Source organism: Phaeoacremonium minimum, assembly GCF_000392275.1.
Source record: "Phaeoacremonium minimum UCRPA7 unplaced genomic scaffold PA7_03_scaffold_39, whole genome shotgun sequence".
Classification (NCBI taxonomy): Eukaryota; Fungi; Ascomycota; class Sordariomycetes; order Togniniales; family Togniniaceae; genus Phaeoacremonium; species Phaeoacremonium minimum.
In genome coordinates this window covers 533426-555818 of record NW_006920946.1, presented here as the reverse complement: position 1 = coordinate 555818, position 22393 = coordinate 533426, and the positions used below count along the sequence as shown (strand labels likewise).

Below are 22393 nucleotides of genomic sequence, written 5' to 3'. Positions count from 1 at the left end.
AAAGTGGTCGCATGGCTTCCGCAGAAGGATACGACATGGCTTTCGGGCAAATTTCTAGAACTGACATCCTAATTGCGGCTGGAAAGCGACCTCTTCGCCGAGGAACGGGTATTGATGCATTTTTGGTGAGATAATTTATGAAAGCATGATTTCTTATCACTGTAGTGCGGAAAGCCCGAGTATTGTGCGAATTACACGGCATCGTTTCTGATCCAGGCGAGTGCCTATGGCACCAACATTATATGTCCTAGCTATCGACTTTTCTGAAGCGAGATCGCCACCTACGCGGCTAGCACCGGAAATATCGCTTCTCTACCCACCGCTCTTCGATGTCCTGAACAACGTTACAGACGACAACTGTAATCTCAGGGAATACCTTCGTCAGGCGATGCAGACCCATCCGACCTGCTGAGTAGGTTGCGAAGACGATACGATCCTGCGACACCCCATGGTCCACGAGCACCTGCACGGCCATGAGCGCGGAGCCGCCGCTGGACATCTGCGCGTCGAAAACGAGTACGCTCTCATGCTTGGCAATATCACTCGGTAGCTCGTTATAGTGTAGTTCCGGTTCCCCCGTCCGTATGTTGGATTGGATGAGGACACGACCTGATCGACAATCGGGGATGACCCGCCTGAGACCGGTCTCAAATGCTGCGCCGCCTCGGAGGAGGATTACGGCTGATACCTCCCCAGCTGCTCGAACACCATTGTATCTATAGCCAGCAGGTGTGGATATAGTGGTAGATCGAAATACAACGTTGTTTAGAGCCCTGTTGGCGAATCAGAAAGGGGGTGATTCAAAGTGGTGCAAGTCTATACATACTGCTCGACGACCAGGGCAGCTAAACGGTCGAAGTAGAATATGAAGTCCTCACTTGATGTATCGATGTCCTGTATTATCGTGTTCATACCACGTAATTGCGGTGTCGGGTCCAAGATCACGACTTTATCCGACAGAGATTCTGTCTGCGCCTCTAATTCTAATCTTGTAAGGGCTGCTCTATGGTGCTTGGACTTTTCTAACAGCTTCTGTTCGATGAACTGCACCACCATAGCTTCAAGATATTAGAGTCGTCCTTGGATCATGTTTGGCGTGCTGGGCTTACTTATTGCGACAAGATTCTCAACGCCCCGCGGAACGATGACATCTAGCAAGGTTCAGCAACCATAGGCGACTGAAGCCACCGAATCAGGGCACGGTAGCAGCTGTTGAGGCGACTCACCTGCCACCTTACGTTGTGGGTCAACGAACTGTGATGAATGTCAGGAATCCTAATCGAATATTTGACACAAGCGTATAAGGGTCACCTACCTTCTCGAAATTTGGCTTCACCCACATGAACCATTGCTTGATGACACCTTCGACTGACCGTCCTCGACATTCGACATCTCTGAGAACTGACCGATACAATTAGCTGTCATCTCGGCCCCTGAACATGCATGCGTACTTCTTCTCGATAAACACGTATCAGCATCTGCCTCACAGAATATCTAGACCATGTTAGTAATCAAAAGACCATCCTGAGGTGCAGCAAAACATGCCCTCATGTCCATGAGCTCCAGCACTCGGGGATCGTATAGTGCAAAGATTCCTTCGAGGATCAACACGTGAGGTGAGTATATTGTCGTTGTCTTCTCAGTACGCTGGTGCTTTGCAAAGGAATACACTGGTATCTCAGCGCGTTTTCTGATGACTACTGTAAGTAACGAAGTGGAATGAGAGCTCATGATTGAGGTGCACAACGTACCCTGCCTTCAGGTCTCGAAGACGGTCTACAAGTACATCAAAGTCAATTGCCTGCCAATATCATGTGAGACAAACTATCCAAAATTAGAGTCACTTGGCAACTCACGTCTGGCGAGTCAAAATCGTATTCATTTCTGAATGCTTTCTTCGATGATTCGGCATCGAGAGTCTTGTAGAAGGAATCCTATCAGATAATCAGTAAGGGCATTGTGTCAGATGGGTGAAAGTCTCTCACAATCGACAAAATAACGACCCAAGGAAGGTTCAACTTGCTGACAATCGCCCTAGATAGGGTTGATTTGCCAGATCCAGAGCTACCAGCTATACCGATGATGCTGACATCTGCCCATGGGGGCGAGTAGTGAGCTCGCTTGGCAATAGGGTTATTGGCGACGACAGACTCCATGCTGTAATTGAGACTGGTAGTGTGCCGTATCACGTCTTCATTCGCTGCGCTCAGTGTGTGGGAACTCTCTGCGGATCAGGGGTTCAAGGTGGTCTCGTGAGATCACAGTTCCCAAATCGACAGAGCCGAGATCAATTGCTACCTTCCCATTCTTTGTACACAAGGCTGGAGGAAAGGTCAATGTGTGTCAAATAGGATCACCAGAAGATCAGCAGGATATCCTAGACCAACTATGCTCCCATGAAAAGATATATCTAGATGCTAGATGCCAAGGAGCATCTCATAGAAGCAATGATAAGGAATGCAGGTGCAGAGATGCCCGCCTAGCGAATGGTGGTAAGGTTTCTGTAAGCGGCAAAGCCATTGTGGCTACAAGGTGGAGCACCGCCACACCCCGCTGAACCAGCCTTTCAAGTGGGCACACCTTCCCGTGAATGGCCACGACGGAAAATTGAGCTTCGCAAGCTTCTTTCTCCTTCAAGCTTCACTGTCTCCGTCGACGTCAGCACCATCGCCGCGCATCACTGCTTGCGCCGAGACGCTGCCTGACCTCTCACAAATGAAGCCTCGCAGCTACGTTTATGTCTTCTAGCCTCTCTGAAGCAATCATCATTGGTGCTCTGGACCGCAACGACCTCGCTTTCTGGGAGACTCTTGCTTCTCATTTTCGAGAGAAGCTTGACATGATGGTATGAACACTTCTGCCTGTCAATGTAGTTTAATGCCTCCGGTTGGAGTGATATGGCTAACTGAACATCGCAGACGTCATCTGCTTCGACTGCCACACCCATGCGGCATGCCTTCGAGTCACGGGTATCCGAGGTGAAGTCGCCGAAGAGGTACGTTCTGTCTTCCATAACACCAGCACACAACGGCCCCCTTTTCTTCTGGCAAAATGATGTGACAACATAAACAATGGGAATCTCTCTGAGACATTCATGCGGAGGACCTTATAATTTATCTCGTATAATTCTGAAATAGCCACTCTTCTCTACCTACTTGTTGCCTTGTTTTCTACGCATATTTGGCAGTCTTGCTGACAGCGTCACACAGCGATATTAACGCCCTCATTCTCGACTATCTCACTATGGAGGGATATCCGATGGCGGCAGCGAAGTTCTCCAAGGAGGCCAACCTACAACCCCAGCAGGAGGGCGCTTCGATTAAGGCGAGACAGCAGATCCAGGAGCATATCCACAGAGGTGGTATAAAACAAGCTATTGAGGCGTTGAATGATCTTGATCCAGAGGTAAGATACACAATGCGCTAAGATTCACCGATCCATTTTCTGCACCCTTCGCTATGATTAGAACACGAGTTTACATGCACCACGCATATGGCCTTCTGGCTAGTGATGATAAACAACCACCATTTTCATGAGCAACAACCAACCTTTATTTTTTTATGATTTTCCTCCTGTTGTATTCCGCAATATTCGTCTAACAAGACATCCAGATTCTCGATCAGGATCCACGGCTCCATTTCGCACTTTTGCGCCTCCAGCTTGTTGAGCTGATTCGTTCGTGCGGAGATGGCGATATCACTCCCGCTCTGATGTTCGCAACGAACCAGCTAGGTCCTCGAGCCCCCAGCCATCCAGATTTTATGGAACAGCTCGAAAAGACCATGTCGCTCCTCATCTTTCCTCACAACGATTTGAAGCCGGAGCTTGCTGCTCTGCTCAACCCAAACCTCCGACGTGTCGTAGCTGATGACGTGAACAAGGCTATCTTAGCTCGACAGAACCAGCGTCGCGAAGCAGCTATCCGCAATCTGGTCAAGATGCGGGCTTGGGCCGAGCAGACCGCTCGCGACAACAAGAAGGACATCCCCAGTCGGATTGACCTTGGAATTCACGGCACTGATAACGCTGATGGCATTTCACACGAGAATGGCCATGAGCCCATGATTACGAGTTAATGATCTTACGACTTCTATCAGTCTGATGACGGCGTTGTGGAAAAGGATGTCTAGATAACATGAGCTTCATCGCTCTAGGTACTCCCTGCGGGGAATGGCGTTTGGATTCGTGTGCTATCAATTGGCGGGTATGACAGACCCCTGCATTGCGGCGTTTCTGTTTGCTTTGGCTGATCATCACCCAGTCGGCGTACAAGTATGAGTGTGTCGCCTAGTACGACACCTCTTGTTTGCGCGCTTTGGACAATTACATGTTTGTAGGCAGGGCTGTATCATTGATTGCGGAGTTTTGTGACCGTGTATACTTATCACATTGAACCGATGTGACCCGAGCACTTCAAAGCTAGAAATATATCTTAAGAAGCATAATGAGACGATTGCAAGCCTCGTTAGCAAAGAGGTAACGACAAATGAGATTGAATCAGACAATGGCATTTGAAGTCTATGCATCCTTGAGACAAGTGAATATATGTACATAAGGGCTGGTCCTCTAACTACTTCGTCCGGATATGCTTCAACTTCTTTGGTGAATATAGGAAGTTGTTGGCGTAAGCCTTGGGTGTGAACTTGCGCTCATTCGGCTCCTGTACGAAATACTCGTAGCCCTGCTTCTCCGCGAAAGCAATAGCGTCCTCCTTGGTCTTGAAATGAATATGTGTGCCCTGTACGAAGTCGCCCGATGACTGCCACCCCATCAGAGGGTTCTCCCACCTATGACCTTTTGGCAGCACGTCCCAGTCTAGCCTCCATCGCTTGCCGATCCAGTCACCGGATTGTGTGGCAGGCTTCGCCGGCTTGTAGATACGAACAGTCCTTCCTTGCAGCTCCATCGGGGCGCCGGAGAGGACAGCAGCAGGTAGTGAAGGGCCTTCCTCGCTGCCGTTGAGGACACGCTTGGGGACGGGCGTGAATGTTCTGCGACGACATCAGTTTACTATCTCCTCAAACACTACAGGAGGGTGTCGCATACGAGGTAGCCTTGTCGATCTGTGCTTCGTAGTCAGGCTGATTGTGAGAGGACTCTGGGAGGGTAGGCTCGTTGACGGGGGGCCTCGCTTGTGTGGCGGAGAGGGTGGTCTCGAACCGCCTCGCAGCAATTGGCCGAGTGTGAGATGCAGCCCGCAGTAGGCGAGCTGCTGACGCCGTCCTGAGTGATGCCATCGTGAATTGGCCGGCTAAGGTCAATGTCGCAAGCTGTAGAGATTGATTGATGTGTCCTAGCTCGAGTTTGGTGGTTGACGTTCAATGCTGAGTGGGACTGTTTAGGTCGACGCTGATTGGCTGTCGGGATAAACCGCGCAACAACGTTCTTGCTCTTACCGAGAAAGAGCTCTGCTTCGCATTTGACCAAACCTCCATCGTCAATCCTCCTTTGAATCCCCTCCACGACCGCAACGCAAGGACCGCCCAATTGAGTCGACACCGCATCGGCCTAATTGACTGCTCTTCTTCTCATCTTCCTTAGGTTCCGAGCGCACCGATCATCCCCCACAATGAGCTACGTGACTCGCCGGGCGCTCTCCACGCTCATTCCCCCCAAGGTAGGCCATCATCAATTGAATAACCGCGACACACATGGCTAATGGTATTCGAAACAGGTTGCTTCGCCGAAGGTACGTTATAATCGAAACTACAAGCCGCATCCCGCCACGTGAAGGAACATTGGAGATGCTGCGAGAGGGGAAATGTCGCCATAGCAGACGCATCTCGGATGGGCGGAAAGCGCATGGACAATGTGGAAACACACGGGCTGATCATCAAAATAGGCTATCGGCGCTGCTCCCGATGCCATCCGCATGCAGCGTGTTGTCAACTTCTACGAGAAGCTTCCTCGAGGACCGGCCCCGGAGGTCCAGGCAAAGGGCTTCTTCGGCAAGTACCAGGCCAAGCACTTCGGCAAGAACCCGACTGCTAAGCGTACGTCTATCGCTGTCGAGGATTTATACTCGAATTTGATCATCAGTGTATTGCCGTATTGACTCTTAATTTCCAGCCATCGTCCACGCCATCGTCTTCCTCCTGATTGTTGGATATGCCCAGAACTACTACTTCCACCTCCGTGAGTATTGTTAAGGATTGACGGCGAGTAACTTGCTAACCGTTACTCAGGTCACCACAAGAACAATGCCCACTAAGGGAAGGTCAAGATTTGGGAGGAGCATCTGTACAGATATCAAGATGTGTACATAAAGCGCTTTAGAGGAAGTTAAAAGATCATTGGCACAATCTGGGGCTTTCCTTTGTGATTCTGATGATAACAGCTGCTAAATATGACTCATACTGTTTGTCTATAATGAGTGTGAATGTTTCTTTGCCAGAATATGTGTCTTCACAGTCCGTTCTCGGTAACAGGATATCCTGTACATCTTGGTCAATCTGGTCAATCTAAACAGAGCTGTCATTGTAGTCATTGAGGGAACATTTGAGTCACATTGATTAGAAAGATGTAGTTCATAATGCTGACCAGAAACCCTTTGTACACACGTGCTCGTGCTCAAAGGATGTTCTTGTAATTTATCACTTCGTATAAGTGGTGCTGCTTTTCGTCGGAGAAAGGCAGCCACTCTATGACCAGAAATGGGCTCGAACAGCAACAAGGATCACATGATATGAGACCTGCATTATATCAGGAAGGAACAACAGCGCCGGCTTTTGGTTGAACTAGGCCGATGTATTTGGTTGCAGCATCAACTTATTGGTATGGCTGATCTGGACTTGTAGCTGGACAATTAAATTCATACTGATCTTTGATCCTCTGCATTGGTAAGATTTGGTACCTCGCCTTTTCCCGTTGCGGCACCACGAGGCAGGACTAGACTGTTTTGGTCCTAGCGCCAACCTTTACTCCCCAGCTCAGTCAACCTGGGCAAGAAGGGACTACCAACCAGCCACAAGGCGAACTCACTTCCATCTCTCACCACGTTATCCTCTACCCTCATTTCTCCTGGACGGTAAGCTCCATCATCACGTCCTCTCCTTAAATAGGAGTGCATCCATTTCTTTCCTCGTGGCTGCACCTCCCCTGCGCGACCGACCGATTCCCCTCGCAAAGCGGGCGGCAATTCTCCTTCAGAAGCCAAGCGACCTTTGCGACGGCTACCCTACTTCATTTAGGTGGCCTAGGTGACTCGAGCAACCCGCGACGACAGTCATCAGCAACCCACCACCAGAATCACCACGACAACTGGATGATGGCCACGGAACCCACAGTGGACAGGTCCTCTGAAGCTACTGTCACCTCCGCCGAGCCTGTAAGTTGGCTGTCTGCCCCATTTTCATACCCTTGCTTCTTCGCAAATTTTATACGCGTACGTGGCTGACCACAGCGACCACGATGCACCAGGCGATCAAGATCGATTCCGACGCACAACATGGCGATGCCGACCAGCCTCAACTAAACGGCGCACCGTCTACCGCCGATGAAATTGAAAATAAGCTGATTTCTGACATTGTTGACGATCTGGTGAACTCGGCCGAGGTTAGCACTAGCGGAGGATCCGATACAGAAGCTTCCAGGGGCGACACATCAAAGTCCAAAGATGACGACAAGGGACATGCCAGAACATCTTCGACTGTCAAGAAGCCCACATCCTTCAAGTCCGTTTCGGTAAACAAGACCTTCCTAGCGGCCAAGGGTGCGACGAGCAATGCCCCGGCCAAGATCGGCGACAAAGTCGTCCCGACCACGAGTTCTGCGGCCAGCCAGTCAAGCACAGCATCCGGCTCTGCACGACCGAGGCTCGTAGCAAAAACTGGAAGCGGTTTGCGGGATGTTCCAAAGCCAGGGACAAATGGAAAGCCGGGCGGTGTCCCAGACGCAGCTGCCGTCTGGAACAAGAATAGACGTAAGCCATGCCGCACTTTCTTGAGTGCTGGAGAAATTCCATTGATAGCTAACACCTCCGAACAGCGGTACCAGTTCCTGAGCCTAAGAAGATGACGGACGAGGAGCTTAAGAAATACGGCATTCATATGGCAACTCGCCTGCACACAGACGATTCAAAAGGACAGGCAAACTGGGCTGATATTGATGACGACGATGAGGATTGGGCTCCCGAGACGATCACATGGACTGACGGCACGAAAGTAACTATCCCACATGTCGAAGAGCACGTAACGCCACCTGCGCCCATTCCTGCACCTGTCCCCGAAGTCTCAGCCCCTCTGGTTGCTAAGGAGAACAAGATTCTGGAGAAACCGAGATCTCCTGCTCCACCTACCGGATCTCCCTCTATAAAGACTGGAGTTCTTGCATCCGGCAAAGGATTGATTCTCAAAGGTGCACCGGAAAAGCCGACCCTGGTAGCCAAGCCTCCAGCCCCTCCTACTCCTGTCAAGTCACCATGGGCAGCACTCCCTCCCGTTGATAAAGCGTCCCCTGTTGTCATGGACATAGCAACCCACCAAATGTCAAGGTACCCTCCACCCAGCCACTCTCATGTGCCAAAGGGTTCGACGCCGCCGCCTCAGGCTAAAGAAATTGCCGCCGATGACTTTAGCAGATCTGGCTGGAGGGAAGGCCCTACACATGCCAATCGGGAGCTATTCAACTCTCAGTCTGGCAGATATGAGCCGGTAACGGACCGCCGTGGTTCAACTCGAGGCGATGCGCACTCCCGTCAGCCTGCACTGCTGCAACGGTCCACCCAAGCAGACAACGCTGGTCCTGCCGAACCGTCTCCTGCATTCCAAACGACTCATAGCAGTGGACAGTACGGTCATGGTCGCCGACGTGGCTCATCTAATGTTAGCGGAGGGAGTGGCAGCTATCTACAGCGCTTGGGGAAACCACACGATCAGTCCTTACCACCCCCTGAACTACTCAATGCTAGGAGAGGCTCAATTGGTGGGAGCGAAACCTCGGCATCTCCTCGCAATTTCTCCCCGTCTGGCCTACAAGGTGGCCCCAGACAGCAACAGTGGCAGACCCGAGTATCGCCAGCTATTACAAATGCGACACTCCATTACAGTCCGGGGTCAACCGAAGCACATCTTGCGACTGGAGAACAAGGTGCGCCGGGTGCCCCCTCGGGTGTGCCAGGTGAGGACGATTATGAATACCAGAAGAAGCTAATGAGGGAACGTCGCGAAATGGCAATGAAACGAAGACTTGAGGCCGAGGCAAAGGAAGAGGCCGAGAGAAAAGAGAGAATTCGTCTGAAGTTAGAGGCGCTCGGTCCACCGCCTGAGAGCAAGAGCGCGAAGAAAGATGTGACAAAGGAAACCGCGTCAACACCTCAAATCCAGTCTCGCGAAGTCGTGTCTGACTCTCAGACACCAGCTCAGCCAGAACCCAAATCAACACGCCTGGCTGGCAACCCTCAACCTGACGCTGATGTGCGATCCAACAACCTTCCAAACGGCACACGACCCCTCAGTCAGGTGCCTACGCAACCCGCACCAGGAAAATCGGACCAGACAGCATCAGATAATAAACACGGCACCACTTGGCAGCCTAGATTATCGAGTCAGCCCGACCGCCTAGGAAGTGGCTGGGGCCCTGGCAACCAAGCATCATCCAGAAACGTCTGGGGTTCACCCAATAACGACCGGAGCCTCGGTAATGGTACTTTCGTTTCCGACCTAGGTCGCGCACCTGACGCTGCTTCGTCACAACTGCCTCAGATGGCAGCTCCCATCTCAGCACCCGGTCCTATCGGGCCACCTGGGGCAGGCAAATTGGGTAATAAACCCGAGACTTCCTCGTCCCGCTTGGCACCAATTGGCCCTCCCCAGTCAAGCTCTAGATATTCAACCTCGACGCGTGCAGTAAGCACTGATCAGGGACTCAGAGCTAGTGCGTGGGCGACCGCGGTGCAAGAAAATGACAATATCCTAGCGACCGAGCGACGCCAACAAATGGCAGAGCAGGAGCGAGAGCTGCAAGCTCGTGGGGCTTCATATGCCGATGTACAAGGCAAGATCACCGATAACTGGAGACCGACAAATGTAGATGAAAAGGGACAACGGATCGAAAAGACTGCGTCGAGCAGAGCTATTCGTAGTCAAGCCACTGCCCCATCCTGGAGCGTCGGACAGAAAGATGTCCCTCAACATGATGCTATTCAGCGGCCGCCTACAGCTGGTGCTCAAGCTCCATCGTCTAACTCTACGCCCCAGCCGCGTGGCTCTCGATTCTTCCCGTCTCGCGACGTTCGTCTAGAGGAGAGTGCTCCTCCTGAGACTGGCCGATCTGAGTCTCCTTCACCACCTCCGCCTGATATGGTCGGACATCCTGCGTTTGATGGCGATGCTACTCACCCACATGTCGCATTACCTCCCACGCGACCTGTTGTCCGTCTTCCTCCAACTCCAGCCGCAGCCACGGCCTCTCCAAGGTCTCACCCTTCGCTAAATTGGGCGACTCCTGCGCCTTTCAGGGACACAAGCGCGTCGCATGCACACCCCCACAGACCGGCCCCGATATCTCATGGTATCAGCTCTGGTGGCTCTACTCTACGACCGATGGGCGAGAATTGGCAGGAACGTATTCATGACCTACTCGCTGGTCGCAAGCCTTCTCCAACGAAGCCTCCAATGCCCGTTGATTCTTCTAGCAGGAATGTCTTGCATTCATCCGTCTCACATTCTTCAGCAACAGTCTCGTTACCAGCATCTACGGGTCGGGCTGCCGGCGCGGATGACTCATCCTTGACGACCAAGGTCATGGATGAAGACTGCTTCGAGGAACAGGAGATGGGGTCTTTACCGCCTGTTCGCATTCCAAACACTGTCTCAGAGTTAGCTTGGCACCCAGCTTTGACGCCGAAGCCTGCACCGAGGAAATTCATGCTCACTGCTCCTACCAGTGCTGAATCAGTCTTCTTCATTCCGGACCAGTCGCTTCGCATTTATCTCCCCGGAATGTCTGATGAGAAGAAAGTTCTTGGTCCTTCAACGAGAAGCCGCAGCAATCCACGACGGGGTCGCGGTGGTTCGCGTTACGCGTCCGGTCAGCGAGGAGGAAAGAGAGAGGCCTCATCGTCCTTCTCTCCTGATTTCACATCGTCGCCAGGAAACGGTTCGCCCTCTGGGAGCCGCGGCGGTGGACGGGGAGGTTACCGGGGTAGTCGATCGGACAACTGGTCTCGACAACCCTCGGCTACCGTTCAAACCTAATTTGCCATGGACTTGTTTGTCTCCGATGAGACGATGCCGAGTGTCATTGACAGTTGAGGATGGCTTCATCATCTCGCCGTTTTCGCTTTTCTTCCAAATAACTCTACCTCTGTGAGAATTCTTTGTATAGGATAGGTTCACGCGCATACTATGTGCGTTAGACCTTGGCTCAAGACTGTCTGGCCAGATTGGGGATAATCCCAGTTGAACAGACAGCTGTGTACGATTTCGGTAAACTTTCAGCGACATTATTCTTACGGGTCACTGTCTTACGGCTGCGATGTGGTCAGTCGTATTGCTGGCCATGTACGAGAGACCATCGTGGCCACTGTGGCACGTAGGACAACGGAAAAAGGGGAAGGGATTGGAAAAGGTAGCTCCGTCACGCTATTTCAAGCTTGAGCGGAAATGGCTAGCTTTTATGAGACCACCTGTGTCTTTTGCAATCTCTGAGGGAATGGCTCCGTTCGCCAGAGCCAGCAGCTTTATGTGCGAGTGAAGACATGGGCATGGAATTGAGAAACGGAACAACGACTTAGGTTGCCTGCTCTGTTGAGGGCGGGCATCGGACCTATTGTGTTGCAGGCATTGCATTAATGGCAACTAGCCCCATGTGCTGGAGCCTCATAGCAGCAGCAGACTCGGATACACGATTGCTGAGTCGGAGAGTTGCCAACCGTACTTGTGTTTAGTAGTTCACACAGTCAGAAATACAGCTAATTCCTGATCTGCCGTCGCTTCCATATCATCGTGACTAAACTGACCATCAACCTCTCGATGTCAAAATATCAAAAAATGATTGATATCATTCAAGAAACTTGCCGAGAATTCCCAAGTTTCGAGGTGACAGTACAGGGCTCACGACTTCCTGACGACTTCCAAGGGCTTATAAAGGAGATGGGTAATTACACAACTTCACCCTTCTTAGCCAGAGCTTTGGCTTCCTCCAGCCTTCTCCGTATTTCTTCCCTTTCTAACCTCAGTTGGCTAATCCTCTCCCTCTCTGCGATCTCCTCATCTAACCGTGCTTGTTCCCTCTCCAGTCTCTGTATTTCACTGCCCTGAATTGCGGTGCTCCTCAGGCTAGGGTTTTCATCCCTTGTAGGAGCCTTGTCCACATCCACTGCCATTTCTCTTTCAAGTTGAGGCGTCGGTTGCACGAAGTACGGATCTATCTTCTCAGGCCCTCTCTGAGCATAGCTGTTGTCACCGGGCAGTTCAACAGGAGCATGGACTACTTGTTCTGCAGAAAGCTCGGCGCGAGACTGATCATTCGTAACCGGTGGTCGGTAGAAGGAGGTCTTATCGTCGGAAGGTGGCGAAGCGGAAGTTGTGAGATCCAATTCGTGCTTGTTAGCCGCAGTGTCGAGCTCTGGGACGCCATTATGAGGCTGAGATGAAGTGCCGGCATCAGTGGCATTGCGATCTCTCCGTCGGCGCCGGCGCCATAATAGTGTGGCCGAAGCGAGAAGCAAGATAGCGGCGACAGCGACGCCGGCGCCAATTCCTGCTTTAGCCCCTTTTGACAGTTCTCCATGGTTGTTGGTCGCTGAGGATGAAATAGGGGTGGATGAAGATGACGGCAAGGACGACGACGAGGACGACGAGGAGGATGCGCGTGAAGAAGATGAGGAGGATGATTGTGAAGAGGATGGTGATGGTGTTATAGACGTCGACGGCAATGACAGGCTGTAGTGAGATGTCAATGACCATATCGAAAGTGACCGCGGCCTTATCGCCACAGGGATCACGGCAGAACTCGGTCGATGGTCCGAGGCCGTCTCCTCAGCAGAAATTGGTCTTGGCGCTATTGAAAGAGAAGTGGAAGCTACTGCTCTTGCATTATTTCTCGATGGTGTACTGTGTACGAGATTTCAGCCCCATCGTCTAGAAGGCCTTTGATATGGAGTGGAGACGAATGATGGGATACATTGGGATCAGAGTCAAGGCTGATCCGCAGCTGGTAGACCAGGTCGAGAGCAAGAGATTTGTCCACTAGACAGGCGTAACTGCCACCCGAGATATCTACACCTTCTATTTTCAAAGAATATCAGAAGTGACTGACGACAAGCTACCTACTTAAGTAATTATATTGTGGACTCACCTGTGAGCGTTTGGATTGATGGGAGTATATTTTCTGTTGCACCTCTCAGAAGAGCGATCGTCAAAGTAACGCCATAATTAGAGGGTGTACCCCAGGTCGTGTCAAAAATTGACCCAGCTGAGATAACTTCATGTTGAGGAGAAAGTCACTCTAGAAATCCTAGAGTTTGAGAACGTACTTGGGCAGCCGATGAGACGATGAAATATAATACATGGACAGCAAGATACCTAAGGACATACCGTAAGAACGGCCTCATCTTGCTCGTCGCTTTAGGGTGTCTTCATTGAGTGGAGCGCGACAGGTTTATGGAAACGCTGGATGGGAGGTTTTCTTATTTATCTTAACGCCTCACCCCTCAAGCCACCCGTTCAGCTCTACCAAACATGGCAATCCCGGCTAACGCGTTGTCGTTAGGCAGTCAATGATGCATCATTGTGAATGTGGCGTGATAAACAATATTGAAACCCGTAATTGGGCTGAAATTAGTTAAATGCAGGTGTTGCGAGTTGAGACGAGGCTGTAGCGTGTCCATAGGATCCTCAGCGAGCTCTTGGTCAATATCTCGATATGACAGGCCTGTGCTCGCTGTACATGTAGTAGAAGATGCCACAGGATGCACGCTCGTCCTTGTGTCGATCTGCTTGTACTCTCACCAATGAAAATTATGGTCGGGTTTGTATCCCAAGTGCTTCATGGATATGTACGATCCTGCTCCAAGGTCAACCTGGAGCGTTTCACTCCCGAACCTAATACTCAGCTTTTAGTACAGCTCATCACAATTGATTGCAATAGAAGGATCAAACCTCGCCATTGCAATTCGGAAAACTGGCAAACTAAGAGGCTTTGCAACCCAGCCTGTCTGCGTTGGGTCGTCCATGAGACATAAGTGAGCGTACTTCAGCCTCGTTTCCGACCAAATTCGCTAGGCTTGCCGCTCGATACCTTTCCCTCTAGCTTCACAGTTGATGCTAACTCACATTCAATCCAAAAGGCTGCGTTTCAAGTGAATACAGACTAAGGTCTAAGTCATGACAGAATGAAGTTTATAAGCGCGGTTGATAGCTTGAGATGATGGTTGTGATATGATCGATTTTCTGACACTACACTTAGTTCCGTGGAGGATCCCAAACCCTCGCTAGGTCAAGAATCTTCTAATGCCATATTAGGTATACAGCATAATTGCTTCCTTTCCTGTTTCGTTTCATTAATCTTTAACATGGCCAGCCTCCACTTGACATCGTAATGAACTCCCAACTCCAGTTCACTGACGTAAACACTGCTCAAACACGATGTTCCGATCCAGCCCGATACAACAATCCTACATATGCCCTACGTTTAATGGTTTAGAACTCCTCAATCGCACAATTGGGGTGCAGCACATAGACAATGTTGTCTGCCTGTGCGGCGGAACTGTCTGCAGCATCGTCGTCACCAGCCATGCCTTGGCCACGGATTGCCATGAGAATGTTGTCCTGGGAAGTAGCGCGTTAGTTATGTGGACAATGTAGTAGGTGTGACGTCTTATTCTTACCTTGACCATCTTCTTGAGAACCATTTTCGCAAGCGCAAGCTCGTGGTGGTAGTCCTCCTCGCCTTGGAGCTCGTCCTCCTTCTGCTCAAGGTACCACTGAGTCAGCGCCTCACCGTCAACGCCCTCGCCGCTGCCAGCCTCGTCGTCCGCGACTCTCTGCACAAACGAGTTCACCATGGCGATGTACTTCTCGTACGAGATAGTCTGCTTCCGCTTCTCGCGCACCTGCTCGCCCTCCTGCGCCTCGTCATCCTGCTCCTCGGCCATCGGCGAGTCGCCGTCGTTATTAGCCGCAGCGCCAGAAGCCTCGTCAGCCGCACGGCGGAGCGCCTCGCTGTCCTCGGGCGAGATGTCGTCCTCCTCGTCCATCTCGACGTCGTCGTGCTCGACGGAGATGATGCTCTGGCGGAGGAGGTTGGACGCCTCGATGACCATGTCCGGGCTGATCTCCTCGACGCAGTTGGCCTTGGCGATCGCCTCGGACAGGCGGATCATGCTCTCGAGCTGGCGCACCGTGATGCGGTAGCTGTTCTTGCCCACGCCGCCCTGCGAGTCGTCGTTGCGCAGCTCGCGGTACTTCTCGACCAGCACCTCCTTGGCCTCGTCGGTGAACTCGGGCCGGAAGGTGCGTGCGAACCGGATGTACCGCTGCAGCTGCTCGGTGCTGAACTCTGGCTCGATGGCGGCGTCGCGCAGCTGGTGGAGGCCGACGATGTGCTCGGCCAGATGGCGGTCGACCTGCTCGTTGCACTCGTCAAGAACGACGAAGAACAGGTCGAAACGAGACATGATGGGTGCGCTCATGTTGATGTTGGCACGTAGTGTCGTCTTGCGGTTGTACCGGCCTCCAACTGGGTTGGCGGCTGCTAGGATGGACGTGCGGGCGTTCAGAGTCGCTTGGATACCGGCCTTGGCGATGCTGATTGTCTGCTGTTCCATAGCTTCGTGGATAGCTACCTGGTCGGCAATGTCCATCTTGTCGAACTCGTCAATGGCGCAAATACCATTGTCCGCAAGCATTAGGGCTCCAGCCTCGATGGTGAACTCGCCTGTTTCCTCGTCCTTGACAACGGCAGCTGTAAGACCGGCAGCAGAAGATGCCTTGCCACTGGTGTAGACTGAGCGAGGGGCGAAGGAGCAGACATATTTCAGGAATTGGGACTTAGATGTTGACGGATCGCCAACGATGCAGATGTTGATGTCGCCACGAAGTTGCATGCCCTCAGCTGTGGATTTGTGAACACCGGACATGAGTTGTAGGAGGAGACCCTTCTTGACAATCTCGTGGCCGTATACTGTGGGCGCGAGTGAGTTCACTAGTCTTGAGTAGATACGATCGCTGTGGACCATTTGACGCAGGTCGTCAATCTCAGAGGGGCCGAATGATGCAAGAACTGCCTCCTGGGCCTCTTGAGCGGACTCGGTAGAGTCCAGGGTCGCCGCCTGGGTGAGTGAAGAGATGATATCAGATACACCCCCACCCAGGTTGGTTGTGTCAGGGGTGACCATGCAGGCCAGGAAGGCCAGACGGTAGGTAAGATCCCTGGCACCCAGAGCCTTCAGTCCGGACACACCAGTACCACCAGCATCACCGCCACGCGGTGCATTCCTGTCATCTCTGATTGCAGTGACTGACTTGCCTGGGAGGCCGAGCTGACTGACATCTGGGACGACGATCAGAGCACCAGTGAAGATGCACTTCTCACCTGCCTTGGCGCGGTCGACAATCTCACCACGGAGAATGACGTCCATGGTCCGCGGCATGCTACCGGTAGGAATCTCTGAACTGTTCTCCTGGATGCGCACCTTTTGCCAGTCGACGAACGTGCTCTGGCGAATATCGAGTTGCCATGCAATGCGGTTATTGCAAGTATTGTTGGGACATTGTGTGGGTTCCGTGTAGCGGAAAGTCTGCTCGACATTGGGAACGACGTTGCGGCAGGCCTCGCACACGAATGTTGCAAGGGACAGTTCAGGCCGCACCTCGGAGGTTCGGGTGACCGTACCAGAGATGGAGAGTAGCTGGCCAATGTTGCCGGCGCGCAACGCACGAACACGCGAGACGAGCGGGAGGTTGTAGATGGCGACGGAGAACAGCTTATCCGTCTGTTGATTGCTGGTCTTGCTGCTCATCTCAGACTGGCTCGCTGTCCCAGCATTACTGGCGCTGGAGTTGGTCTGGTTGCTAGAGGCGGTGGGCTGGCGATGTTCGCGGAAGTACTGTGGCTCGTACTTGGCGATCATGTTGTGGAGGCCGGAGGTCAAAAAGGGTAGGAATCGGTAGTAGTTCTGTGTGATACCATCTGCCAGGCCGCCATTGTGCCATGACGCGAGGTGCTTGTAGTCGACATAAAAGGTCGACAGCTGGTATGTTCGCATCCCATGGATCTGAGCAACGTAGTACTTGTCTGTGGTAACGGCGCTGGATGTGGGAGCGCCTGAAGAAGTAGGATCCTCAATGAATCTGTGGTAGAGTCATTGTCAGTCAATGGACAGGCCAGACTCGTCAGCAGGGTTCTCGTCTGTTGCCTTACCCCTCGATGAAGTTTTCGAAATGTTCCTGAATCGCCAGACCGACACGGTCCTCGACCCGCGGGATATTGGTAGGGTCATTCGGCCTTGCCTTGTTCGGGATCTGGTCGTCTGCGAAGCCCTCTCCTTCATCGTCACTCGGGGCTCCCATGCTCTCTGAGGGAGGGGCGCGGGGCCGCCCTGTCGACGAGCTCGGAGGGAAGGACCTCTGCCTAGGAGTCCTGGCGAGGCCGTCGGACATCATGAAGCCTGCGTCGCTTGAAGCCACTGCTGCCGCCATTTTGAAGTTGACTTTCTGTGTAGTCTGTCGCTCGCAAAATGAGGGATGCAATGGGAATGTGTCGCAGCTGGGTTTTGGGGAGGTGTTCTGGGTCAAGGACTCAGATTCAGGGCGCAATGCAATTAGGGTCTGTGTTGCTAAGTGGAGGGCAGCATTCAAGGGGGGGCGAGACGCGCCCTTGACGCGTATTTTCGCGACGGTGGTTTAATTGATTGCAGACTGCGCTAAGCCCCCCACGGCAGTCTGTTTAAGTGCTTGCATACAGCCAATCATCACGCGTCCTCCGCCAAACGAGTACCTGGGTTGGCATTCAAGTCTGGAAATACCGACCTGGTTATCAAAGACAGCGAGAAGTGCGAATAGCTTCACAATTGTGTTTGAGGTGGTTCTTGATTCAAATCTTATGACTGCATACGTGGTACGTGGTATATTCGTCTCATTCCGCCATCCACCATGCGCCATTTATTGACAGTAATGTCTCCCATTTCAATCTATCGTGATGACATCCGCTGCTACGTATGAATGTATCTGTAGAGATGTCAGCCAGCACTCCCATTTCGTGATATTGATAGAATTTTACCTGTTCGGCTACCGTCAACCACTCCTCCACGCTTCTCACGTACGGATCCGCGCTCGCATCCGCCGTAGCCTCGTGCCCCCATACAACCAGCTCGTCGAATTCGGCCTTGGTCTCCAGCGATCCCATATCCGGCTCTTCAGCTGCATCGACGTCGATGACTTCGGGCTCCTCTGGCCTGGCAGCATTTGGCTCTGCGGGCTCTTTCCTCTCCATCACTACTCCACGGTAGCCCTCGGGCAATCTGACCGTCTTGCCATGGAGTTTGCGGCCTCTGAAATACGCAGTCTTCTGTCCGTCTGCCTACAATTAGCCATTTCTCGCGACATCGAGCCATAAACCGTGCCTACCTTGCTCCTGTGGTGCCCAGTATGTCTGTATGGGCTCGACCGGGCCACTGTGATGGATGCGACACGGTAAGAGATGCGGAGTGGTCTTCTGCGAGTTGTCGCCCTTCGAGATGATTGACAGTATTGGTTGCTCCATGACTTATTCGAGAACAATGATCTCAATGGTCGGGTTCAATTGATATCTTGATTTTGCTTTCTCGAATGCTATTTTCTTGCTGCTATGGTCAAGTCAGCGAGTGATACACGACCCTGGCGTTGACGCGTTTAGTGCCACGCGGGGACTCCGGGACCCCTAGCGGCGCTCCGATAAGACTCCTTATCAACCACACCCAGGCGAGCCAGCCTCTCGCCATCAGAATCAGATGTCATGATAAAATGCCATTGCGGACTCTCCTTTGAAATTAGGTTTTCTACAGATTGTTCCCACGTTTTATTTCATTACAGAGACCAACGGGATACGCATTAGTATAGAAATGGTTCTAGCCAAAGCACCCAGTTAGATCATTGATATCAAATGCTTAGAGCGCATCAAGCCATGTACAGAAAATCCATTCAATTGGAAATACAATACACCTGCTGTAGAGGACAGGGAGACGAGATAGTACTATGTCCTTTTCATCTTCATATCATTCCAGCATTGGTTGGTTGATTCGTCGGCACGAGAAACGTGGGACCTGGGACCTGGGACATCGGCTTTGCGCTGGCTGAAACAGAGCCGCCTACGGAATCGTCAAAGCTCCGAGAAGCTTAGTGTTGATGTCATGGATATTTTGAGGCTACTCCGCTACCAACACGTTCCAATACCATCCTTCTGTCAGGCCAATTGAAGGATTGAGATACCTACCTCTGCAGTGATGCGATCGACAATCGGCCGACTATAATAAATCACGAAAAGAAGAGAATGAAAAGAAGCGGTGAAGCAGAGGCCGCAGAGCATATATTCCGTGTCGCGTGCCGGTTGCATTGCAGGTGGTGACGCTTCTGGGGTCGCTCAGACATACATACAAGCCCATGCGACTTCGGACCCGCTGGACGGAGACCGTCCCATGCACTTCAGTAGTGTCCACTAGATAATTTGTTCTGGCAGGCAAGTTCGCAATTGTTTCGGAAGTCTGATCTGATCGACAGACGTGTGCTTCGGCAGGCGAGTGCCCCAAGAGATTCCAAGTAAACCGTTCGTGTAGGACAAAATAATTAAGGTGCTTACACCTCGAGGTAAAGTTAACCGACGGCCTGGATTTGCTTGCTGCTGTCGAGTGGCACAGCATTCTGAAGTCGAAAAGTCAATGACACTTTGATAACTAAACGCCAAGCGCAGGTATTGCACCGATAGTGGCAGCGATTGTCCACTTGAGATTCAGATGCCAACCGAGACGTTCCATACCGCACATCTTGAGGAGCAAAGTCCGAACTCCACAGTGCAGTAAGAGGCATTCCCCTCACTAACATCGATCACACTGCACACCCCACTCTTCGCCTCGATCGAAGCTTGAGGGGTCCAGCTAAAGACTAAGCATGTAGCATTACAGTAACAAAAGTATTTTCTTATATTCGGTGAAGAAGGAAACAAAGTACTTTGCCTTCTTCATAACGTAGGATAGTAGTCTATAAATCGTAGATGCCAGTCCTGGTATACTCTTGCATTAATCAAGATGGTCCGTATTCAGGTTGCATGCATTTGCCGGAGGCTCGAATCGATGTCCTTTGCCGGGACTGGAGTTCGAGACAATTGCAGCGGCCGCTAGGCTTCCCGTCTTCAAGCCCCCTGCCTCCTCGCAAGTCATGAATCCACTAAACTCGGCCGGCTCCTCAGACAAACGTCCATGTGCTATCCCGAGTCGAGTAACAGCCAGAATGCAGGCGTCAGGGACGCACTGATGATGTCTATGAGACATGACCTTCACACGGGCCCTGCCATTAGCCTACCGCTCAGTATGGCAGCTCCGAGGCTCCGTCTGCGTCTTCTACGCCATAATTCCCTGTTACAGGCAAGGAAAGGCTCTCGGTTTATTTCTTTCCCTCCTTTTCAACGTCTTGGCTGTACCGTGACGTTTGCTTTTCAGTCGAAACAACAGGCCAAGCTGTCAAACCCCATGTGCCTGGATACCGAGTGAACTCAAAGATCCCGACGACGTCACCTTATACAAAGTGCTCCAATATTCCACATCTTGCCAATTGCCATTTATTCACACGGGTCTTTCAGAACGAAAGGTCGCAAACACCATGCCAGCTCTCCCAGGTGTCGTCACGCGGCCGTTGTCTCGCGGTACAGAGATCGCGCGCGAGACATTGGGTAGCCTCACATGGCGGCCAGCGTTGTCCGTGGCCAAGCCAGCTATCATCTCCGTGCTATCGCAAATTGAGATTGGAACGCTGCTGTTAACAGACGAGCCGGCCGGAAAGCGACATGTCTTCGGGCAGAAGCTCGGCAATGCTAAGCTCGAGGAGCTGTCGTTCACGCCGAACGGTGTGCGGAAAGCCACCACCACTCCAAGGGTAGAGTTGGTCGTCAAGAAAGATGCATTTTGGATGCGCCTGTTCCTGTTCGCAGACATGGGCTTCGCCGAGGCGTACATGCTCGGCGAGGTGGAATGCGCCGACCTGACGGCGTTCTTCCAGGTGAGTTCCCGCCACACCACGCCCTCCGCCGCGCCCCCGCGTCTTGTGCGACGCCGGGTGTGATCCTTCCGCCCCGGGCTTCGGGAGTTCGATACCGCTGACACGGGACGATATCCGGGACAGCTTTTCATTGCCAATCGGGATCAGATGGGCAACGGGACTACTTGGCTGTCCACCTTCTCCAGTGCCATCACCGCCCTCGCGCGGTCGACCAACACCTTGTCGAATGCGCTCTTGAACATCTCGGCGCATTATGATATCAGCAATGACATGTTTGCAGCATTCCTCTCCGACGACATGACTTATTCCTGCCCGATATGGAAACAGATCACTGATAGAGACGAGAAGGAAGAGACCCTCCAAGAAGCACAAATGACGAAATTGCATCGATTTATAGACGGCGCTCGAATAAAAGAGACAGACCATGTATTGGAAATCGGGACTGGCTGGGGCTCCTTCGCCATCGAAGCGGTGCGCAAGACGGGGTGTCGCGTGACAAGTCTGACGCTCTCGAAAGAACAGAAGATTTTGGCTGAAGAGAGGATAGCGGCTGCTGGGTTCTCGGATCGAATAGAGGTTCGGCTGACGGACTATCGAGAGTTGCCTGTGCCGGAGAGGCCATACGACAAAATTGTCTCCATTGAGATGTTGGAAGCAGTTGGCCAAGAGTACTTGAGTACGTACTTCGCCTGCATGGATCGGCTTTTGAAGAAAGATGGCGGAATAGCGGTGTTTCAGTGCATCACAATGCCTGAAGGCAGGCATGAGGCCTACTCTAAATCCGAGGAGTAAGTATAGTCGTACAAACGGCGCGTACAGGACGCAAGCGACTAACCTCTAACGTCCAGCTTCATTAATCATTACATCTTTCCGGGAGGCTATTTACCCTCGATCACGCAACTGTTAAATCATATTAGCAAGGAGTCTAAGGGTACACTCATCGTTGAGAAAGTCGAAAATATCGGCGGCCATTATACGAAGACTTTGAGATTATGGAGGGAGAAATTTATGGATAATTTCGAGTCGCACATCAGACCCGCATTAAAGAGAGAACACCAAGGCATGACAGATGAAGAGATCGAGGTCTTCAAACGGAAATGGGAGGTGAATACTCACATCATCTGAAGCAAATAAAGTTCTCACAGCTGACCCCCAATCACAGTATTATTTTACATATTGCGAAGCCGGGTTCATCAGCAAGACTC

The 22393-nt window shown here is 52.0% G+C and overlaps 8 protein-coding genes across 8 annotated transcripts; 4 read left to right on the top strand and 4 right to left on the bottom strand.

Moving 5' to 3' along the window:
• Positions 1-289: 289 nt before the first annotated feature.
• Positions 290-2156, bottom strand: UCRPA7_588 (putative uridine kinase protein; the record flags this gene model as incomplete). The annotated part of the gene is made up of 5 exons (XM_007913182.1): positions 290-773; positions 827-1058; positions 1374-1401; positions 1857-1934; positions 1986-2156. 5 exons carry the CDS (start codon positions 2154-2156, stop codon positions 290-292), a joined length of 993 nt encoding a protein of 330 aa, XP_007911373.1.
• Positions 2157-2486: 330 nt separating this feature from the next.
• On the top strand, positions 2487-4076 carry UCRPA7_587 (putative ran binding protein in the microtubule-organising centre protein; the record flags this gene model as incomplete). The annotated part of the gene is made up of 5 exons (XM_007913181.1): positions 2487-2503; positions 2749-2845; positions 2919-2995; positions 3210-3405; positions 3612-4076. The coding sequence occupies 5 exons, from the start codon at positions 2487-2489 to the stop codon at positions 4074-4076; spliced, it is 852 nt and encodes a 283-aa protein (XP_007911372.1).
• Positions 4077-4570: 494 nt separating this feature from the next.
• On the bottom strand, positions 4571-5237 carry UCRPA7_586 (putative nadh-ubiquinone oxidoreductase 18 kda protein; the record flags this gene model as incomplete). The annotated part of the gene is made up of 2 exons (XM_007913180.1): positions 4571-4991; positions 5047-5237. 2 exons carry the CDS (start codon positions 5235-5237, stop codon positions 4571-4573), a joined length of 612 nt encoding a protein of 203 aa, XP_007911371.1.
• Positions 5238-5569: 332 nt separating this feature from the next.
• Positions 5570-6211, top strand: UCRPA7_585 (putative mitochondrial f1f0 atp synthase subunit f protein; the record flags this gene model as incomplete). Its single annotated transcript, XM_007913179.1, has 5 exons — positions 5570-5617; positions 5675-5689; positions 5843-5993; positions 6070-6135; positions 6186-6211. The coding sequence occupies 5 exons, from the start codon at positions 5570-5572 to the stop codon at positions 6209-6211; spliced, it is 306 nt and encodes a 101-aa protein (XP_007911370.1).
• Positions 6212-7267: 1056 nt separating this feature from the next.
• UCRPA7_584 (hypothetical protein) lies at positions 7268-8655 on the top strand (the record flags this gene model as incomplete). The annotated part of the gene is made up of 4 exons (XM_007913178.1): positions 7268-7327; positions 7420-7921; positions 7987-8491; positions 8634-8655. The coding sequence occupies 4 exons, from the start codon at positions 7268-7270 to the stop codon at positions 8653-8655; spliced, it is 1089 nt and encodes a 362-aa protein (XP_007911369.1).
• Positions 8656-14642: 5987 nt separating this feature from the next.
• UCRPA7_583 (putative dna replication licensing factor mcm6 protein) lies at positions 14643-17642 on the bottom strand (the record flags this gene model as incomplete). Its single annotated transcript, XM_007913177.1, has 3 exons — positions 14643-14771; positions 14831-17294; positions 17365-17642. The coding sequence occupies 3 exons, from the start codon at positions 17640-17642 to the stop codon at positions 14643-14645; spliced, it is 2871 nt and encodes a 956-aa protein (XP_007911368.1).
• A 486-nt stretch (positions 17643-18128) lies between these two features.
• UCRPA7_582 (putative dna replication licensing factor mcm6 protein) lies at positions 18129-18705 on the bottom strand (the record flags this gene model as incomplete). Its single annotated transcript, XM_007913176.1, has 3 exons — positions 18129-18170; positions 18223-18518; positions 18570-18705. The coding sequence occupies 3 exons, from the start codon at positions 18703-18705 to the stop codon at positions 18129-18131; spliced, it is 474 nt and encodes a 157-aa protein (XP_007911367.1).
• Positions 18706-20792: 2087 nt separating this feature from the next.
• On the top strand, positions 20793-21251 carry UCRPA7_581 (putative cyclopropane-fatty-acyl-phospholipid synthase protein; the record flags this gene model as incomplete). The annotated part of the gene is made up of 1 exon (XM_007913175.1): positions 20793-21251. One exon carries the CDS (start codon positions 20793-20795, stop codon positions 21249-21251), a length of 459 nt encoding a protein of 152 aa, XP_007911366.1.
• Positions 21252-22393: the final 1142 nt, after the last annotated feature.